The sequence below is a fragment of the Oncorhynchus nerka genome, linkage group LG20, assembly GCF_034236695.1.
Source record: "Oncorhynchus nerka isolate Pitt River linkage group LG20, Oner_Uvic_2.0, whole genome shotgun sequence".
In the NCBI taxonomy this organism is placed as follows: domain Eukaryota; kingdom Metazoa; phylum Chordata; class Actinopteri; order Salmoniformes; family Salmonidae; genus Oncorhynchus; species Oncorhynchus nerka.
The window spans coordinates 57,519,894-57,542,104 of record NC_088415.1 but is presented as its reverse complement, the minus strand read 5'-3'; the positions used below and the strand labels follow the sequence as shown (position 1 = coordinate 57,542,104).

The 22,211-nt window shown below is 44.8% G+C and overlaps 1 protein-coding gene across 2 annotated transcripts; it reads right to left on the bottom strand.

Annotated features, from left to right (window-relative positions):
• Nucleotides 1–22,211, bottom strand: LOC115102862 (WD repeat-containing protein 47-like). Of its 2 annotated transcripts, none has more exons than XM_029623253.2 (17): nucleotides 22,039–22,211; nucleotides 20,040–20,209; nucleotides 18,935–19,018; nucleotides 18,434–18,518; nucleotides 17,219–17,350; nucleotides 14,569–14,745; nucleotides 13,901–14,403; nucleotides 12,050–12,158; nucleotides 8,235–8,428; nucleotides 6,122–6,391; nucleotides 5,930–5,996; nucleotides 4,902–5,071; nucleotides 4,599–4,771; nucleotides 2,924–3,094; nucleotides 2,671–2,802; nucleotides 2,325–2,543; nucleotides 1–1,957 (listed from the first exon to the last, which is right to left on the bottom strand). In XM_029623253.2, exons 2-17 carry the CDS (start codon nucleotides 20,195–20,197, stop codon nucleotides 1,815–1,817), a joined length of 2,787 nt encoding a protein of 928 aa, XP_029479113.1. In that variant the 5' UTR covers nucleotides 20,198–20,209; nucleotides 22,039–22,211; the 3' UTR covers nucleotides 1–1,814. The 2 variants fall into 2 exon arrangements, with proteins under 2 accessions (XP_029479113.1, XP_029479116.1); XM_029623256.2 differs by lacking the exon at nucleotides 22,039–22,211 and adding an exon at nucleotides 21,607–21,956.

Below are 22,211 nucleotides of genomic sequence, written 5' to 3'. Positions count from 1 at the left end.
TTCAGTATGAAATGTCAAAGAGGATTTTATTTAGATACCACAGCAGCGATCACACTTCAATAAGCTCTATTCATTTCTCTTAGTCACTTAAAACAAGGTTTAGAAAAGCTACATACCGGAACCACTATCTAATTTCATATCAACAGAACAGGATGCCTATATTACAAGAACATTTTAAAATAATAAAAGATAAATAAATACATCTATTTATTAGTTTGGCCTTTTAAATTTAAAATGAGAAACTGTACAAAGAACAAAGCCTAAAACTCAAGCCTGCATTTTGCTAAATCAAACAAAACCGTATTAAATGGTGTGTCTAGTGACAAAGTGCAAAATACAGAAGCTGAAAGTAAGAAACGCAAAACACCCTGAATACGGTTGATCGTTTTAGAAGATCTTGTGCACAAGCTACTCCCTTTCGAATTAGGCAGAGCCTGCCATCTAGGTAGCAACCAGTAACATTGCAGATGAAAGCAAAGCTACACTACACAGGGAGTGTTGCTGAAGCTGGCCAAGCCAACAAGTAGACCTGTTATTCCCTTCCAAGTCGATATAAAACAACTTTTATTTGTCCTATTTGGAGGCAAGCCATAGCAAGAAACACCACAACAACTGTCTGAAGAGAGCATTTTGCACCAAACACTGATTCAGCATTAAAAACGTACACATTTTTGACTCTGATATCTACAAAGCCTAAAGCAGAAATACGGTGGGCAGACTTGCACAGTAACGTTAGGCATCGGAAACTCCCACAGTAGTAGTATTGACAACAGCTAAGCAACCGATAGCTAATTGATGCAACAGATTCAACTCCGGCAAGGAGGACCTGATGGACCGAGTCACACACTGACATATTGTCAGCAGTTTAGATCGCAACATCGTTGCCTTGGTTTCTTCTCAAATAATAGCAGCATAGTAACACACGCTGTAACAAAAACACTGACTGTGCAAACTAATTAGGAATGTCAATTTGTTCTTGAAAAGATCTCAGATAACTTCACTTTTTGACCTGAAATGGAGAGGGACCCACATGGGTTTCTGTATTGGGAGACTGGATAACTCAAGACACCATATGAAACAATGCACTGTAGCAAAACATCCCTCTCCTTATTCAAAACATGATGGAGTAGATGTATCATTTGTAGATGAATATGTGAAGAGTCATGGGCGAGTGGAGGAATGGCGTGATGGAGCGAAGGGAAGGGTCAGTTGGTGCACTTTTTCACTCACACACACACAACTAGGGGATGCATTTGCTAAAGTGAGAGTTGTTCACAGAAGCAGTGATGTTGAGGGGAGCTGAGCAAGATACGAAATCAAACCTAAATACAGCTAAACGATACCCAGACAGCCACACAACCAAATGTACAGCGGGACAAACTGTCCTGTTTGATGCAAGAGGAAAAAGAGTGTCAGGAAAAGGGTGCATGTGTGTGTCCAGGTTGTGTATTACAGGTTATGCATGTCCACTATATGTGACTTATGGTTGTGTTTGTGTGTCTATATTTGTGTGTGTTCACAAGCTATGTGCATGTTAGGGGTTGTGTTGCGTGAGTGTGTGTGTGTCTGTTAGGGGTTGTGTGTCCAGAGTGTGTGTCTGTTAGGGGTTGTGTGTCCAGAGTGTGACGGTGCGGTCAGTGGAGGAGGAGAGGAAGGACAGGTCGTGTGTGTCTGTTAGGGGTTGTGTTGCGTGAGTGTGTGTGTGTCTGTTATGGGTTCTGTGTCCAGAGTGTGACGGTACGGTCAGCAGAGGAGGAGAGGAAGGACAGGTCGTGTGTGTCTGTTAGGGGTTGTGTTGCGTGAGTGTGTGTCTATTAGGGGTTGTGTGTCCAGAGTGTGACGGTACGGTCAGCAGAGGAGGAGAGGAAGGACAGGTCGTGTGTATGCCACCTGCACTGGATCACCTTGTCACCGTGCTCCCCTACCAGAGTCAGGGGCAACGGCTTCGTCAAGTCACCTACAGAGACAAACAAACATTTCAATATATTGTGAGTACAAAGGGCCCAAATAACACATGCTTGGACGTCTGAGTCCAAGTCATTGATAGCAGCTTAAACAAATAAATACTTCACTAGCTTCTTTGTGCTTTGGTAAGACTGCTAACGCGCAGTTACACAGTTGAAGAACACACCCATCAGAGACTATTCAGTGACAAGGGGAAGAATCAATAGCCTAGGTGCCTTCTTTTTGTCCCCTTCTCAAAACCCATTGGGTGAAAAAGCCAGCGGTCCCATCCCTGTGACCTTCTCCTCTAATGGGCATTGAGAAGGAAACGAGGAGGAGTGAGGACGCGAATTGAGATCTTCCCTAGATGTCTTACTTACCTTGCAGGTTGCTGATCATGACCTTGGTGTCGTAGGAACCAGTGAGCAGGTAGTGTGCCCCGGGGGAGAACCTAACGGAGCGCACGTCGCTGGAGTGGGGCCGGTACGTCTGCACAACGCGTCCCCCTCTGATGTCATAGAGCATACAGCCGCTGTCCTCCTGTCCCGTCGCTAGGAGACGACCGCTAGGGTCAACCGCTACCGAGGCAACGGGACTGCCTGAGAGGGGGAGAGAAGAAAAGAAAGAGAGAATATTAGACAGAGGGGAAGAGGGAGAAAGACTAATAAGTAGGTCTCATAAATGTGTGTGGGTCTGTTTCTTGGTGTGTAGGGTAGCAGTACCAACCTGATCCATGGAAGGCAGTGCCCACCACTCTAACACAAGTGGGTATCCTCAGGTCCCAGAACCTCACAGTCTTGTCCTGAGAGCCTGACGCTATCATCCACCCTCCCCACGTATACAGAGACAGAACGTGACCTGAGGATAAACACACGGACCATCAGTCTCTCTCTCTCATGGAAGCCTTTATTTTCCATATAGGAATAACGATGACTAACTAAGTAGAACATGAGTGGAATGTAAAAATGAGTGTGTGTACCTGTGTGTCCGCTGAGAGCGTGTAGGCCCTGTCCTCTCTGGCAGTCAGTGGTGTAGATGTTACAGTCTCCAGCTCCGGCGCTGATCAGGATGGCCCCTCCACTCTCTGGTCCCTCCATGAACGCCAGGTCTCTGATGGTACCGTCGTGCATACTGAACTCCAGGTCTGGACCTGAGAGAGAGACTCAAACTTTAACGGAAAGAGCGTGTACCCAACTGAAATCAAGACAACTGGAACTTTCATTGTCAGGTGTATATTGAGTCAATTCCAATTGAATTCAGTCATTTCAGGAGATGAATTACATTTAAGGATTTAAACTGAATTGATCCCGAGTATAGAGTGGATTTAAACTGAATTGATCCCGAGTATAGAGTGGATTTAAACTGAATTGATCCCGAGTATAGAGTGGATTTAAACTGAATTGATCCCGAGTATAGAGTGGATTTAAACTGAATTGATCCAGAGTATAGAGTGGATTTAAACTGAATTGATCCCGAGTATAGAGTGGATTTAAACTGAATTGATCCCGAGTATAGAGTGGATTTAAACTGAATTGATCCCGAGTATAGAGTGGATTTAAACTGAATTGATCCCGAGTATAGAGTGGATTTAAACTGAATTGATCCAGAGTATAGAGTGGATTTAAACTGAATTGATCCCGGTATAGAGTGGATTTAAACTGAATTGATCCCGAGTATAGAGTGGATTTAAACTGAATTGATCCAGAGTATAGAGTGGATTTAAACTGAATTGATCCCAGTATAGAGTGGATTTAAACTGAATTGATCCCGAGTATAGAGTGGATTTAAACTGAATTGATCCCGAGTATAGAGTGGATTTAAACTGAATTGATCCAGAGTATAGAGTGGATTTAAACTGAATTGATCCAGAGTATAGAGTGGATTTAAACTGAATTGATCCCGAGTATAGAGTGGATTTAAACTGAATTGATCCAGAGTATAGAGTGGATTTAAACTGAATTGATCCAGAGTATAGAGTGGATTTAAACTGAATTGATCCCGAGTATAGAGTGGATTTAAACTGAATTGATCCCGAGTATAGAGTGGATTTAAACTGAATTGATCCCGAGTATAGAGTGGATTTAAAGAGTGGATTTAAACTGAATTGATCCCGAGTATAGAGTGGATTTAAACTGAATTGATCCCGAGTATAGAGTGGATTTAAACTGAATTGATCCAGTATAGAGTGGATTTAAACTGAATTGATCCCGAGTATAGAGTGGATTTAAACTGAATTGATCCCGAGTATAGAGTGGATTTAAACTGAATTGATCCCGAGTATAGAGTGGATTTAAACTGAATTGATCCCGAGTATAGAGTGGATTTAAACTGAATTGATCCCGAGTATAGAGTGGATTTAAACTGAATTGATCCCGAGTATAGAGTGGATTTAAACTGAATTGATCCCGAGTATAGAGTGGATTTAAACTGAATTGATCCCAGTATAGAGTGGATTTAAACTGAATTGATCCCGAGTATAGAGTGGATTTAAACTGAATTGATCCCGAGTATAGAGTGGATTTAAACTGAATTGATCCCGAGTATAGAGTGGATTTAAACTGAATTGATCCCGAGTATAGAGTGGATTTAAATGTCATAGATCCCTTTGAATGGAAAGGATTGCTAACGGATTTGAAACTGTGTATTGAGTTGACCTGTGGCGTTGCAGGTCTCGGCACTGAAGGGCAGGACTTTGACGTATTTGTCATTGGAGCCGGTGGCTAGTAGCTTTCCACAGTGACTCCAGGCCACACAGTAGATAGAACCTTTATGGTGCTTATTCCTCTTAAAGCGAACCTCCGGCTGCTTGGTCATACCCGACACCCCACTGAGGGAGGGAAAGATAAAGTCTCATTACAGCAGAATACCTCGCAAAGGAATTAAACAGTAGATATCAACAATTTCAGGAATGATTAGTTATTAGGCTGTGTGTGTGTGTGTGTGTGTGTGTGTGTCACCTGGTGTCCAGCGGTGCATCTGGGTAGGCACACACGCGTAGCGTCTTAGAGTTGGAGCCCACAGCGTATAGCGCCCCCGTGGGGTGGAAGGCTACAGCGCGCACTGCCTGAGTGTCCTCCAAGGTGTTCACAGCTACAAACAGGGCCTTGGGCTTGTCCCCATTGTCCCCCTGCAACACACACAAACAAACATTCGGGATGAGAATGAAGATATCCCACTTGCCCCGGGCAAGTGCTTTTTAGCCCGTCAGCAGAGTTAAGAAGGTCCAGGCTGTATCACATCCGGACGTGATTGGGAGTCCCATAGCGCGGGTCCAGAGTCATCCGGGTTTGGCCGGTGTAGGCTGTCATTGTAAATAAACATTTGTTCTGAACTGACTTGCCTAGTTAAATAAACATTGTAAAAAAAAAAAATGTATTTCACACACACACAGAACTGCCCGCACATATACAGTGGCAATAACATAATTACCAGTGTAATCTGGGTTGATCTTTATGCCATTATTCTGAAATAGAGCCAACAGCTCATGTACAGTGGCAATGGGTTTAACATAATTGCCAGTGTAATCTGGGTTGATCTTTATGCCATTATCCTGAAATAGAGCCAACAGCTCATGTCAACATGGAACACCCTTCATCGCTGCTGGTCTAACTATAATCTGATGGATTCAATCTCCACTCATCACAGTACATAATCTAGGATTACTGTGCATGACCTCAGTGGGTACACTGAATTGATACTAATTTTTTTATTTGATGTATTTAACTAGGCAAGTCAGTTAAGAACAAATTCTTATTTACAATAACGGCCTACCGGGAACAGTGGGTTAACTGCCTTGTTCAGGGGCAGAACGACAGACTTTTACCCTGTCAGCTCGGGGATTCGATCCAGCAACCTTTCGGTTACTGGCCCAACGCTCTAACCACTAGGACAGCTGCCGCCCCAATGCCTCTCACTCCTAAAGAGTTCTACTAAGGTTAGACAGACTGTGTGTGTATGGGCGAAAGAGAAGGGGATAGGAACCTACCTCCTTACTTCGGGTTAGGGCTCCTGGTGAGTCGTCTAATGCGGAAGGCAGTCCGGCTACTTGAGGACTAGACCACACACAGATACAACACATTAGTACATTACTTGTGTATGTACACAAAGACAAACAAAATGTATACAAACCTGCCACACAGACATATGTGTGTGACACAAACACCCACCCGTAGCTCACCTCTGGCAGACCACTGGGGATTCGTTCGGTGGGTGTACCCCCCGACCCGCTGCGGTGCGTTGTGGCGTGCTGCTGACCACCCCTCCTCCATGGGGCTGGCCCTGCTCAGGGGTCAGGGTCACGGCGGGGTCAGGGGTCAAGCCTACAGGGTCACCGATATTGTTGTTCTCGGGAGAGGGTCCGGTACCATTGCACTGCTGGGCCAGAGACTGGACATCCTCCTCTAGACTCTCCATCCCAACGTTCAACTCCTCCAGCTTCTGAATAGACCTGGGTAGACAGAACACACAGGTTAATACACAGGACAGGACAGAGACAGAGACACCTCTGTCTTTTTAATAGTGTCATTAGGTTAAATATGTTGGATTATGACAGTCGGAGTCTGGCTCTGCTCCAGAGACACACGGAGCAGGTACCGCAGGAGCAGCTGGTGCTCAGGACATTATAAATATGTTGGATTATGACAGTCGGAGTCTGGCTCTGCTCCAGAGACACACGGAGCAGGTACCACAGGAGCAGCTGGTGCTCAGGACATTAAAGACCGTTCATAAAGAACAGAGAGGAGCAGCAGGCGGCGGGGGGTGACAATGAGGGGTCCCTTGTGGCTTCCTCCACTCCAGCCTCCCCCTGCCCAGCCCAAACCCTAGGCACACCCTGCTCCATCTGGGGTACCAGACTCCACTATACACCCAATCATTAATCATCACCAACCCGCAACACCACCACCATCAGCACCTCCCCCCAACACACACAAACCAACGTCCCCTTTCACAACCCGTTACTGAGAAAAACACCAGTATGTCAAGTCGTGTGTCTCTAAGCATTAGTCAGCAGTTTTGTCCAACAGGACAATACAACAGTCACATCCAGGCTTTGAACCATCCAGGCTGAGGCTAGATTCTCTCATTGAACTGTGGTTTCACGATAGTCGAGAAGACATCATAGGGTCAGGCCATGCTCTCCAGTGATTGGCAGTCCAAATCTTTTGGCTCCGCTCATCTAAATGAGCTGTTCATTTGGCTCCAAAACGGCTCTTCGTTCAGTAGTTAATAAAAAATATAAACCCTGAAAAATATCACATTTCTAATGTAAGCAGAAAAAGGTTGCCAACCATTATGTCAGATTGTATATCTGAGTTCAAATACATTGCACCTCACGAAATTACATCTCTTGCAACAAAGAAAAGGACGCTTTTTATTTGAATTTGAAACACGCCCGTAAACATTTTGCGTGGAACAGAATGAGGCTCTCACCTCTTCCCATTGCTCCTGCAGTGAGGAATAACCACCTTCATGATTTTAGAACTGATCTACAGATCATCGCTGTTTGGAGCTCAAGAAGCAGTGTGCAAATCAGGGAGCTTCATGAACGGTGCCTTCACAGATGCGGTTCTGTTCCAGGCGATGACCAAAAATATCTGTTTGTTCGCGAGCGACCCATCACTAATGCTCTCCCTTCTAGACTGCGGTGTGCATCAGTAGGACAAAGCCCTTTTGATCTCCCCCTATCTAACCCCCCTGCATTATTTATAAGGTCAGGGCATAATGGCATCCTTAGTGTCTCCACAGTTCTCTTGGGACCTTTCTTTGTCCTTTCCTACTTTAACTAGATTCAAAATGTTCCCATATTTTGGTATCACGCTGAAACCAGACTGTCCTGAATTTTGGGGATTTAACACGTGTCTTTCCATTGCCTCGTGTTAGGTCGAAGCCATGGGCTGTACAGGGAGGGGTGTCTTCTAAAATCCGCCAAGTTTTGTTTTTTTTGCAAATGGCTGAGGCAATCGTGCTTGATTTAATCAATATGTTTAGCAACAACCCTTATTCCATTCATCGCATGAAGGAACTACTAACTGCATGACATCATTTAACGTCTGACAGAATGTGGTCTGCCACAGATAGAGCAGTCCAACAGGAGAGTCATTACAAGGTTTGGGACGAAATGGCAACTCATCAAACCACAGAAAATCAAGGCAACCTCATGTTTGTTATGTTGGTTTCAGACTTTGTGCTGTGCAGTGATGGGTGAACTGACCTGTTGAGGACCTGAAGTCCTGTGCTGTGTGTGTCAGGGTGTGTGTGTGTGTGTGTGTGTCCACATTCCAATCTCTAACCTGTTGAGGAACGTCTCAGTGAGGCTGTGCTGCATGGCGTCTGTCCCGGGGGCTGGCTGGTCACTGTGTTGTACCCCTCCCTCCAGAAGCATCTGCTGGTAGAGTTGTCTCTGCTGCTGCTTCTGTTCCAGGTGCTGCTGCACTCTCAGACGCTGGCGGTAAAACTCCTCAAACTTCTCTGTCGAGTCATGCAGCTGAGGTGGTAAGAGACACACAGTGAACATAACGTCACACATACAACCCGTTTTCACTTTGTCATTATGTGGTATTGTGTGTAGATTGCCGAGTATTTTTTTTGTAATCCATTTGAGAATAAGGCTGTAAAGTAACAACATGTGGGAAAAAGTCAAGGGGTCTGAATACTTTCTGAACGCACTGTACATACACCGACACACACTGCTGGTAAAACCATTCCAACTTCTCAGTAGTCACACACACACGCCATACTAAAATAAACCAAATTCAGAAATAGTTTGAAGTACAGCCAACTTCTTACATACTGCCATTCACATTCAAAGCCAGCACTGACCACACACCCCTCCCTTCCCTCTGTAACTTCAGAGAAAGGGAAAAGACGGTGTGTCAAAGGCTACTTCCCTTACTGTGCCCTCTGATAGTCATTAACTTACACACTGACCAGGGGCCAGCATGCCAAAGACGAGGGAGATGCAGAGGGAAAGAGAGAGAGGGTTGCAAGAAATGAGCCGTTCATGACATGCTTTGCCATCCCTCACCCTCGTTGACACAGGGACCACAGCCAGTGTGAAATCCAATAACCACACACACGGTGTGGCAGAGGGACCCACAAACCAGTGTGAAATCCAATAACCACACACACGGTGTGGCAGAGGGACCCACAAACCAGTGTGAAATCCAATAACCACACACACAGTGTGGCAGAGGGACCCACAAACCAGTGTGAAATCCAATAACCACACACACGGTGTGGCAGAGGGACCCACAAACCAGTGTGAAATCCAATAACCACACACACGGTGTGGCAGAGGGACCCACAAACCAGTGTGAAATCCAATAACCACACACACGGTGTGGCAGAGGGACCCACAAACCAGTGTGAAATCCAATAACCACACACACGGTGTGGCAGAGGGACCCACAAACCAGTGTGAAATCCAATAACCACACACACGGTGTGGCAGAGGACCCACAAACCAGTGTGAAACCCAATAACCACACACACGGTGTGGCAGAGGGACCCACAAACCAGTGTGAAATCCAATAACCACACACACGGTGTGGCAGAGGGACCCACAAACCAGTGTGAAATCCAATAACCACACACACGGTGTGGCAGAGGGACCCACAAACCAGTGTGAAATCCAATAACCACACACACGGTGTGGCAGAGGGACCCACAAACCAGTGTGAAATCCAATAACCACACACACGGTGTGGCAGAGGGACCCACAAACCAGTGTGAAATCCAATAACCACACACACGGTGTGGCAGAGGGACCCACAAACCAGTGTGAAACCCAATAACCACACACACGGTGTGGCAGAGGGACCCACAAACCAGTGTGAAATCCAATAACCACACACACGGTGTGGCAGAGGGACCCACAAACCAGTGTGAAATCCAATAACCACACACACGGTGTGGCAGAGGGACCCACAAACCAGAGTCTCATCTGAAGGTGAAATCACACAGTCTGATTTCCCATTCTGCTCCTGGTCTGTTGATCAGTCTCCCAGATGACATGGCTGAGCAGGGCTGTTAATTCACAGTCTGATCTCTTCTAAGCCTAGAGTTGGAGTCAGGGGACTAGTGTCCTTTGGGCTGTACTGTAACTCATGTGTGTGTGTGCGCGCCAGACACACACACACACACACAGACAGAGAGAGAGAGCAGGGCAGGTGACATGTCTCTTGGCTGTAATTCAGGCCCTGTAAGCCCCAGACGGTCGATGACTCAGTGAGTCTCATACATACCACACACATTCAACTAAGTCCGGCCTATATTTAGACTGAGGGAGAAGGCCACCATCTTTGAAAGTAATCCTCTCCACAATCCACAACCCCAATCCATACACATCAGCAGAGAAGATGACTCCAGAGTTTGTTGGAACTGGGTAAAAATGGTTTCCATCTCATGCACTTACAGTTGAAGTCAGAAGATATAAACTTTAGCCAAATACATTTAAACTCAGTTTCACAATTCCTGACATTTAGTCCTAGTAAAAATTCCCTGTCTTAGGTCACTTAGGATCACCACTTTATTTTAAGAATGTGAAATGTCAGAATAATAGGAGAGAATGATTTATTTCAGCTTTTATTTTTTCCATCACATTCCCAGTGGGTCAGACGTTTACATACACTCAATTAGTATTTGGCATTGCCTTTAAATTGTTTAACTTGGGTCAAATGTTTTGGGTAGCCTTCCACAAGCTTCCCACTATAAATTGGGTGAATTCTGGCCCATTCCTCCTGACAGAGCTGGGGTAACTGTGTCAGGTTTGTAGGCCTCCTTGCTCGCACACGCTTTTTCAGTTCTGCCCATAGGATAGAAATGAGGTCAGGGCTTTGTGATGGCCACTCCAATACCTTGACGTTGTTGTCCTTAAGCCATTTTGCCACAACATTGGAAGTATGCTTGGGGTCATTGTCCATTTGGAAGACCCATTTGCGACCAAGCTTTAACTTCCTGATTGATGTCTTGAGATGTTGCTTCAATATATCTACATAATTTTCCTCCCTCATGATGCCATCTATTTTGTGAAGTGCAACAGTACATCCTGCAGCAAGGCACCCCCCACAGCATGATGCTGCCACCCCCGTGCTTCACGGTTGGGATGGTGTTCTTCAGCTTGCAAGCCTCCCCCTTTTCCTCCAAACATAACGATGGTCATTATGGCCAAACAGTTCAATTTTTGTTTCATCGGACCAGAGGACATTTCTCCAGAAAGTACGATCTTTGTCCCTATGTGCAGTTGCAAACTGTAGTCTGGCTTTTTTATGGTGGTTAAATGTTAAATGTGTTTTGGAGCAGTGACTTATTCCTTGCTGAGCGGCCTTTCAGGTTATGACGATATAGGACAAGTTTTACTGTGGATATAGATACTTTTATACCCGTTTCCTCCAGCATCTTCCAAAGGTCCTTTGCTATTGTTCTGGGATTGATCTGCACTTTTCCCACCAAAGTACGTTCATCTCTAGGAGACAGAACGCGTCTCCTTCCTGAGCGGTATGACGGCTGCATGGTCCCATGGTGTTTATACTTGCGTACGATTGTTTGTACAGATTAACGTGGTACCTTCAGGCTTTTGGAAATTGCTCCCAAGGATGAACCAGATAATTATTTTCCTGGGGTCTTGGCTGATTTCTTGATTTTCCCATGATGTCAAGCAAAGAGGCACTAAGTTTGAAGGTAAACCTTGAAATACATCCACAGGTACACCCCCAATTGACTCAAATGATGTCAATTAGCAGAAACTTCTAAAGCCATGACATCATTTTCTGGAATTTTCCAAGCTGTTTAAAGGCACAGTCAACTTAGTGTATGTAAACTTCTGACCCACTAGAATTGTGATACCGTGAATTATAAGTGAAATAATCTGTCTGTAAACAATTGTTGGAAAAAATTACTTGTGTCATGCACAAAGTAGATGTCTTAACCAACTTGCCAAAACTATAGTTTGTTAACAAGAAATTTGTGGAGGGGTTGAAAAACAAGTTTTACTGACTCCCAACCTAAGTCTATGTAAACTTCCGACTTCAAATGTATTTTCTAGAAATCTGTATATTTTGCAAGACAGACGTGGTTACATCTCATCTTCCTCCATCAGGTGTTTTACCTCGTTCCTCTCTGTAGAGCCTGGTGACGGGGCGTCCTCTCCAGGGGCGGAGTCAGGGCGCAGGGTGCCCGAACTCATCATCTTATCCACGGGCGTGTCCGTCCTGGAGCTAGGAAGAAGAATCAGAGAGATTAACTTCTGCTCTATGGACTAGCTTCTGGTAAGACAAGGGGTGGCGGTCTATGTATATTTGTAAACAACAGCTGATGCACGATGTTAAGGAAGTCTCAAGGTTTTGCTCACCTGAGGTAGAGTATCTCATGATAAGCTGTAGACCACACTATCTACCTAGAGAGTTTATCTGTATTTTTCGTAGCCGTCTACATACCACCACTAAAACCACACTCAATGAGCTGTATACCGCCATAAGCAAACAGGAAAACGCTCATCCAGAGGCGGCGCTCCTAGTGGTGCAAGACACACTCAAATGTGCATACCACCCCAACAGATCCACAGATGATGCAATCTCTATTGCACTCCACACTGTCCTTTCCCACCTGGACAAAAGGAACACCTATGTGAGGAATGCTATTCATTGACTACAGCTCAGTGTTAAACACCATATTGACACAACAGTGGTAGGCCTGATCACCAACAAGACAGCCTATTGGGAGGTCAGAGACCTGGCTGTGTGGGGCCAGGACAACAACCTCTCCCTCAACGTAATCAAGACAAAGGAGATGATTGTGGACTACAGAAAAAAACCCGAGCACACCCCCATTCTCATCGACTGGGCTGTAGTGGAGCAGGTTGAGAGCTTCAAGTTACTTGGCGTCCACATCACCAACAAACTAACATGGTCCAAACACACCAAGACAGTCCTGAAGAGGGCACAACAAAACCTATTCCCCCTCAGGAGACTGAAAAGATTTGTCATGGGTCCTCAGATCCTTAAAAGGTTCTACAGCTGCACCATCGAGAGCATCCTGACGGGATGCATCACTGCCTGGTATGGCAACTGCTCGGCCTCCGACCGCAAGGCACTACAGAGTGTAGTGCGTACGGCCCAGTACATCACTGGGGCCAAGCTTTTTGCCATCCAGGACCTCTATACCAGGCGGTGTCAGAGGAAGGCCCTAAAAATTGTCAAAGACTCCAGCCACCCTAGTCATAGACTGTTCTCTCTGCTACTGCATGGTAAGCAGTACCGGAGCGCCAAGTCTAGGACCAAGAGGATTCTAAACAGCTTCTACCCTCAAGCCATAAGACTCCTGAACATCTAATCAAATGGCTACCCGGACTATTTGCACTGCCCCCTGCATGTGACAAATAACATTTGATTTGAGCCCCACATCTGTTTGTGCTTTCTTGCCAACACCAATCACAGCAATGAAGTTAGCAAGACATAAAATCAAATCCAAGTGTATTCATCACGAGCACAGGATACAGCAGGTGTAAACGGTGCAGTGAAATGCAAGTGCAGAGAGAGGGTTGCAGAGTACAAACAGATGTACCAGACACAACTCAGATCATCCCTACTGTCACTCAGCTACGCCCTACTGTCACGGCGTCCACATAAGTGGGTGTTATTGAGCAGTAGAAAACTTCAAGATAATCACTGAGCTTCTCCTTCAACAGTAGAGTCTCAAGTGTTTTCTACCACGCAGGCTAATCAACAGTCTACTCCAGTGTCTAGGCTAAATCAAACAGGTTAATTCATGTAATTACTTGGCCTACTTAGCCAATGGTTGGGGATTATTCTAGAGGGGAAAATGACTAGGTAGAGCGCATCACCCAGGTGGGTACTCTACATTAATGGTAGATTAGTTAAATTCCCCACTTACAATGGAAAACTCTTTTACACCTCCATATTGAAAAGCGCTACATGAATCCAACCCATCCTCCTCTCACCTCTCAGGCGACTCCTCAAAGATGCTGTGGCAGTCGGAGCTCTCCAGCATCAGACTCCTGCTCAGACTCTGGCCCCCCGTGTGGTAGTTAGCGAAGGAATGAGACATGGGGGACACCCCCTTCCCCCCGGCCATGTCCCCCCCTGGGCCCCTCTTCTCCTGGCCAGACAGACCATAGGACAGCCCGTCCAGGGCCGGGTTCAGGGAGCGGGACATGTAGGCATCGGCGGACTGGGGGCGGCGGAGGGGCGAGGAGGGGTAGGGGGACAGCTTGCTGATTAGCGGGGTGAGGAGGTCTGCGTAGCCGGCCTTGGCGGGCTTGACCAGGCGGTCCACGTGGATCTGGAGCAGCTTCTGCTCGAAGGCGCAGGAGAAGACGCTGTGTGACAGGTTCTGCATCCAGGACAGTAAGGACAGGTCCAGGTCGTCACAGCCGTTCCCACACAGCATGTCCACCCCCAGGAGCACCTCGCCCTCCGTAATCTCCTCGCCTGTCGCCTTGCTCTGGAGACAGAGGTAGTCAATCCATCAATCTATCAGCCAATCAAGCATGGCATGAATCAATGGTTAATTAATATAATCAAGCAAGCAATGAAATCATAACATCATATTAAACTAAAACAGTAATATCAAGTGATCGATAGAATGGTATAGGTACTTTGTAAGTACCTGGCAGAACTCGACGCAGCACTCATACAGAACTCCTTTAATGAGGAGTTGGAAGAGGCGGTTCCCTGAGGCCCTGAACCCAGCTTCGCTCAGCTTCCTGTCTGCAGGGATGAACTCCGCCACCATGGTGCACGCCTCTTCAAAACAGTGCACCCGCGCCGTGCTGGGGTTCCAGTCCTGGAGGGGAAACATTATACTGTTTAGTCATTTAGCTAAAACCCAAACATTATGAGAGAATAATAAACCACAAGGGCTCATACATGCTTAGAACAATGAACAATGTAATAATGCCTTTTCAAATCAAAGTTTATTGGTCATATACACGTGATTAGCAGATGTTATTACCGGTGGAGCCAAATGCTTGTGCTTCTAGCTCCGACAGTGCAGTAATATCTAACAAGGAATATCTAACAAATTACACAACATATACCCAATACACACATCTAAGTAGGAATTAATTAAGACTATACATATGGACGAGCGATATAGTAGAGAATACAGAATATACATATGATGAGTAATGCCAGATATGTAAACATTATTAAGTGAATGCGATACCGTAGAATAGTGTAGAATACAGTATATACAAGTATTTGATACACTGCCGATTTTGCAGGTTTTCCTACTGACAAAGCATGTAGAGGTCTGTATTTTTTAATCATAGGTACACATCAACTGTGAGAGACGGAATCTAAAACAAAAATCCAGAAAATCACATTGTATGATTTTTAAGTAATTCATTTGCATTTTATTGCATGACATAAGTATTTGATACATCAGAAAAGCAGAACTTAATATTTGGTACAGAAACCTTTGTTTGCAATTACAGAGATCATACGTTTCCTGTAGGTCTTGAACAGGAGGGCTTCTTAAAGAAAAACTAACAGGTCTGTGAGAGCCGGAATTCTTACTGGTTGGTAGGTGATCAAATACTTATGTCATGCAATAAAATGCAAATTAATTACTTAAAAATCATACAACGTATGACCTGTTAGTTTTTCTTTGAGAATTCCTCCTGTTCTCCACTCATTACCTGTATTAACTGCACCTGTTTGAACTCGTTACCTGTATAAAAGACACCTGTCCACACACTCAATCAAACAGACTCCAACCTCTCCACAATGGCAAAGACCAGGGAGCTGTGTAAGGACATCAGGGATAAAATTGTAGACCTGCACAAGGCTGGGATGGGCTACAGGACAATAGGCAAGCAGTTTGGTGAGAATGCAACAACTGTTGGCGCAGTTATTAAAAAATGGAAGAAGTTCAAGATGACGTTCAATCACCCTCGGTCTGGGGCTCCATGCAAGATCTCACCTAGTGTGGCATCAATGATCATGAGGAAGGTGAGGGATCAGCCCAGAACTACACGTCAGCGCACGCAAGGTCCCCCTGCTCAAGCCAGCGCATGTCCAGGCCCATCTGAAGTTTGCCAATGACCATCTGGATGATCCAGAGGGGGAATGGGAGAAGGTCATGTGGTCTGATGAGACAAAAGTATAGTTTTTTGGTCTAAACTCCACTCGCCGTGTTTGGAGGAAGAAAAAGGATGAGTACAACCCCAAGAACACCATCCCAACCGTGAAGCATGGAGGTGGAAACATCATTCTTTGGGGATGCTTTTCTGCAAAGGGGACAGGACGACTGCACCGTATTGAGGGGAGGATGGATGGGGCCATGTATCGCGAGATCTTGGCCAACAACCTCCTTCCCTCAGTAAGAGCATTGAAGATGGATCGTGGCTGGGTCTTCCAGCATGACAACGACCCGAAACACACAGCCAGGGCAACTAAGGAGTGGCTCCGTAAGAAGCATCTCAAGGTCCTGGAGTGGCCTAGCCAGTCTCCAGACCTGAACCCAATAGAAAATCTTTGGAGGGAGCTGAAAGTTCGTATTGCCCAGCGACAGCCCCGAAACCTGAAGGATCTGAAGAAGGTCTGTATGGAGGAGTGGGCCAAAATCCCTGCTGCAGTGCGTGCAAACCTGGTCAAGAACTACAGGAAATGTATGATCTCTGTAATTGCAAAGAAAGGTTTCTGTACCAAATATTAAGTTCTACTTTTCTGATGTATCAAATACTTATGTCATGCAATAAAATGCAAATTACTTAAAAATCATACAATGTGATTTTCTGGATTTTTGTTTTAGATTCCGTCTCTCAGTTGATGTGTACCTATGATAAATATTACAGACCTCTACAAGTAGGAAAACCTGCAAAATCGGCAGTGTACCAAATACTTGTTCTCCCCACTGTACATATGAGATGAGTAATGCCAGATATGTGAACATTATTAAGTGACTGAGATACAGTAGAATAGTATAGAATACAGTATACACATATGAGATGAGTAATGCCAGATATGTGAACATTATTAAGTGACTAAGATACAGTAGAATAGTATAGAATACAGTATACACATATGAGATGAGTAATGCCAGATATGTGAACATTATGAAGTGACTAGTGTTCCATTCCTTTTGATACCTGCTTTCAGTAAACTGTTACCAAACCTTCTTAAAAGTAAGTTGTAGAATCAATCACTGTGCTAGAATAACAGTATGAATCATAAGGTCAGATGCCATATAATAATAATTATATATATTATTATAAGACGATATAGTATGCCATAAATATAAAAATGTGTCATGCCTTGAACTCAGCGTGGTTGGTGAGACGAGGCAGGGTGAGGAGCAGACATAGCTTGCTGTAGTCATCTTTAGAGGGACACACCTCCTCCAGAGCATGAAGACACTTCACTGCCTCCTGCATGGTGAACTCCAACTGAGGGAGAGAGGGATGAAGAGGAGAGAGCAGTAGAGGGGGAGAGAGAGAAAGAAAGAGTGGATTTTGGGCCACATTAGATTCCCTCATGTTAAGCTCACACGTAGCAGGACTTTGATACAGTCTAGAAGGTTTGCATTTTTTTTTTAAAGGGCTTTTATCATATTTATTCATTTTTAGAGGCAATGTAGCGCTACCATTCCCATTCCCTCCAGACTCAACATTCCCTCAGAGACAGAGGGGGGATGAAAAATTATGTTTTGAACATATAAATCCAGAATGTCTGTAGATCCTGTAGAAAAGCAGCTACCTGTTATCGCTCTCTAAGGCTTAGGTTGGGATGCACCAACATGGATTATCTCTTAAACTGGGTTAAATCAAGGTTTATCTATTCATCTTGTTGCCCCAAATGTTAAACCTAGTTTTAAATTAATCCCAGTTCAATTAAATCCTTCCTCTAATCTAAATTGAATTTTCACTTTAAAACCTAGATTAATTTAAACCATGTTGGTGCAACCCACCCTTGGATTCTAAATGTCAGGGTAGAAGGGCTTAGATCTCTATCATGTCCAAGGAGAAACTTCAGAAATAAGATCATGTCCGTGTTGCTTCGAACTGCTTTCAATCATTGTGCAAAAGAGATGTTCACGAGATCTAACCTAGACCTAAATCTGACTCATATGTCACACACAGTTACACGCTAACTCATGAAGAGCTGGGCTGACAACCGAACACACTTATACACACAGACACAGCTGGCTTGAGGAGCCCAGACTAATCCAGCCAGGCTACACAAGCTGGATTCACATCTACACTGTCTGTGACTAAGCTAATATAGGAAGGGTAGAGAAAGCTCGATGAATGTGTGTGGGCTAGGAGAATAAGAAGCTGCGAGAAATAGAAAATAATTAGATGGAAAAATAAAGAGGGACTGTTTCAGGATTCATTGCTCATTTGTTTGCTCATTCAGAAGAAGACAGAGGAAAGGAAACAGACAAACAAAGGATGGAAAATGTGAGGGCAGAGACAGGCACAAAGTGTGTGTGTGTGTGTGAGGGGGCTATTCTTTGTCTGTTGACTCACATGCTGTGGCTCGTCCTCAGCAGACATGGCGTTGTTCACACACAGGGCCTCCAGAAACTTCTGCTTCAGGACGATGTAACGGAACCTATGACAGCACACAACAATATAATATAGCCCCAGTGCTGGGTTGTCTCATCCTACAGTATATGCATGTGTCAGTAAAGTAATTCAAGCCCAGGATCTGCCTGAACCTATGACAGCACAACACTACAATATAATATAGCCCCAGTGCTGGGTTGTCTCATCCTACAGTATATGCATGTGTCAGTAAAGTAATTCAAGCCCAGGATCTGCCTGAACATTCTAGCCTGGGTGTCAGTAAAGTAATTCAGGCCCAGGATCTGCCTGAACATTCTAGCCTGGGTGTCAGCTTCCTAACGTGTTGTTGTTGTTGTTTGACAAGGCAATAATAGCATTGCTAACTGCAGAAATGGTCAGGCATAGTCAGACTACGTACATTCATTTCTGACCACAGAATTTAGTGTTGTATCAATGCCTCACCTTTTCCTGTCAAACGTGTCCATGCACTCCAACGGCTGAATGAACTGGAGCACCTCGTCCCACTGCCCATCCAACACCAGCTGTCTGGACAGAGATAAACCATGTACAAACAAGTCAGTTATAGGGCCAGATTGATACCAGTATCGCAATGTTTTTTCCATGGTTAAAATGAAAACACAAAGCAGACCAAACTCTTCGGTCCTTTAAAAGCCTGCTGTATATTGTGTGCTATAGCCTGGAAAATAAATGCATGTGACTCTGGATGACAACATATTGATGTTTGTTTCCAAAATGAAGGCTGTTTTTCCTAAAGAGGTTAAATCTGCTTTGTGTTTAGTTTCCTCGCCACGATACTAACGGGTATCGCGACACCCATTAGAGTGCTCTGAGCCTATTCACACTAACCAGATCCTTTCAGAACAACAGAAACAAAATGAACAAAGGGTTCTCTATTCGACTTCCCTGCTATGCCATGTCTTATGGTAACAGAACAGATTGTTTTTTTATTGGCAGATGAAAGACAGGCAGTGAATGGTCACCAGGTAACAGTGGGGCCCTCTGTGTGAAAGGGGTCCAACTCCAATCCCATCAGGCATTTCACACACCAAACAGAGTGAAATGCCAAAGAGGTCTCCACTGCTGGCTGACATTCAAATGTCCACTCCAATCCAGCATAGAAGAGGTCTAGATCATTATTGGAAAAACAAAGGAAATGATGCTACACTTTCTGAACATTGTTAGTGTTTCAGCATTAGTTTAGCAACCAGCGATCTATTCATAGGCGACTGAAAAATAACCTGCATGAAGTTGATGAAAATGCTGAACTGCAGGAATCTTGTCTAATTAGTCTGTCAACTGTTGTATTGCAGCAAACACTTATGGAGGTGTCCTGATAAGCTATGGGCGAGCCAGACCTTTGTCATTCCAAACCTAGCCATGTAGTAAGACCCAAACAGTAATGTCAGGGTCATATTCACTAGGGCACACCGTAGCAAAACATTTTGCAACTGAAAAGTTCCTTGTTGGATAAATCCATGTAGTCCCTCCCTGTTTTAATCTTGCGTTTTGTTTTCGTTGGTGCCTATTGAATACGACCCAGGTGTACCTGAGGAACAGCATGTCGTCAGAATAGAGTCCGTTGATGACTCCGCTCTCTTTCTCCAGGGCCAGCATGCTGATGTGAAGTTTCCTGGAGTTGAGGAAGTCCAGGATCACCTTGATGATCTCCACCTCCTTCACATTGATGATCTCCTCTGCTGTCATGGTGACGGCGGGCTAACACACACCCACACACACGTAGACCAGCAACAAAACTGAGAGTGAGTATACAAACCACAAACGGAGGCTCTCTTGGTGATCCTAGAAAGGCAGCCTGGTATCTGTCTGGTTAACCTAACGTAGTGGGCATAAAGAAACCTCTGAACAGGTCCCCACATCCGGTTTTCAAAGGAAAAGGAAACTAGGTTGAAGATACTATATCTGTGAAAAACTGATATTTTCATCTGACCCAGCTGTCTGGTAAACAATTCATTTCTAATGTAACAATGTCACTTTATTGCCACACTGTTCAACCAATTATTTTTTGGTTCCCAATATTTTTGCTTGGCCAACAATTGTTACAACTGACCTTTCTTTTGAATAGGCTTTCAAGAAGTCTAGCATAATTCATTTCAATTCCTTCCTGCAAACAAGCACCGGAAACATAGGTACTTCTCTACTTAATGTGGACAAAATGACAAAAGCCTCAGTTGTGCCTAATGGAATAAAGCCCCAACTCTCTGGCTACTGTAACAGCAGGACAGTGTCCGTACAACGTCTGCAGTAGAGAGTTAATCCAATCACACACACAGCTGTGCTGTTAATTAAGTAGTAACAAACAGTAACACATTATGGACTAGAATTGCTTTGATGTTCATTTAATTTGGGGCGGCAGGTAGCCTAGTGGCTAGAGCATTGGGCCAGTAACCGAAAGGGTTTCGTTCTGCCCCTGAACACGGTACTGTTCCCCGGTAGGCCGTCATTGTAAATAAGAATTTGTTCTTAACGGACTTGCCTAGTTAAATAGAAGGTTCCATTTGTATTTATTATGGTGTGTTAGGCTAACTAGCTATGTCAATAGTCATGCTATCTTGGTGTTACACTGCAACCTGCATTGTTGACAGGGTGTCCAAGCATTGGTTGCTCAAAACATACGGATGCTAACGTTACATCATTCTGCTTTTAAATAGACCTTGGTGCGGTCAACAAAGAACATGGTTAGATATCTGGCAATCAACAGAACAGGCCATTCAGAAGAGAAAAAGAACAACCAAGCTGCATGCAGATCATGCCAGATGCACTGCTGGTGACAATGACGGCAACAATTTAGCAGCAAATAAACTATGCGTATCACCTAAACAACGGATGAGTTAAGTATTACTTGTACGGAAGGGTTCAAATAAACACATATTTACAATCTATAACTACATAGCTAGCTATGAAGCTAGGCACTGCAGCTATGGGTGGGGTTCAAACCCAGCAAATTAGCTAGCTAACTGCTAGATAACTAGCTAGCTACTTCACCCCAAGCTGTTCTTGTCCTATGTTATAAAATAAACGCCAACACAAGCTATGTCTCAGAGACATTAGCTATCTATCTAGCTAGCAGCCCATGTTGGCTGGTAGCTACATACCACGAAGAGTAAGTAGTCAGACACCCAAAGCCACTAACAGATTCAGATGATAGCCAGCCGACAGGAGAGCGGCTGGTCTAGGGTGTATTCATTACGTCGATTCTATCGCAAAACGTTTAGCAACAGGAACGGCTCCGAACGCTCTTCAACGGCACGTACAATCTGTTGACTGACTATTCCATGCTCTCAAGTGGCGTTACAATTTCTTCCAGCCGCGTATTTATTTTTGAAGCGAGACACCACTGAACTACAACTTTCGTTTAAAAACAAAAGTCAACAGCGTTTGGAGTAAACGGTTTGTGTAGCAAAACGTTTTGCAACACACGGCGTAATGAATACACCCCCGGGTCAAGCAGCACAGGCGGGATAGGTGGGGCGATACTTCTCACGCATAATTAACCAACACGCTCCCAAATGCAATTTAAAGCGCACCTTGGTCTAAAAAGACATGGTCTGAAAACACTGGATTTGTTTCTATGTTGCTGAAAAAGCGTAGCTGTCACGGCGATCCTGCTTCAATTGGTTTCTCCTTCCTTTCTTGCCTCGAGTCCGCTGCTGCTGCTACCCAAGCTCCTTCGCTTGTCAAGCGCACCGCTTCGTCCACC

Bases quoted from the DNA above. Each gene is read 5' to 3' on its own strand.
- LOC115102862 (XM_029623253.2), bottom strand. From the start codon at position 20,197: ATGACAGCAGAGGAGATCATCAATGTGAAGGAGGTGGAGATCATCAAG. The intron at 17,351-18,433 runs GTGAGTCAACAG...TCTCTCCCTCAG, and splicing joins CTGAGGACGAGCCACAGCAT to TTGGAGTTCACCATGCAGGA. The intron at 12,159-13,900 runs GTGAGAGGAGGA...TCTTCTTCCTAG, and splicing joins TTTGAGGAGTCGCCTGAGAG to CTCCAGGACGGACACGCCCG.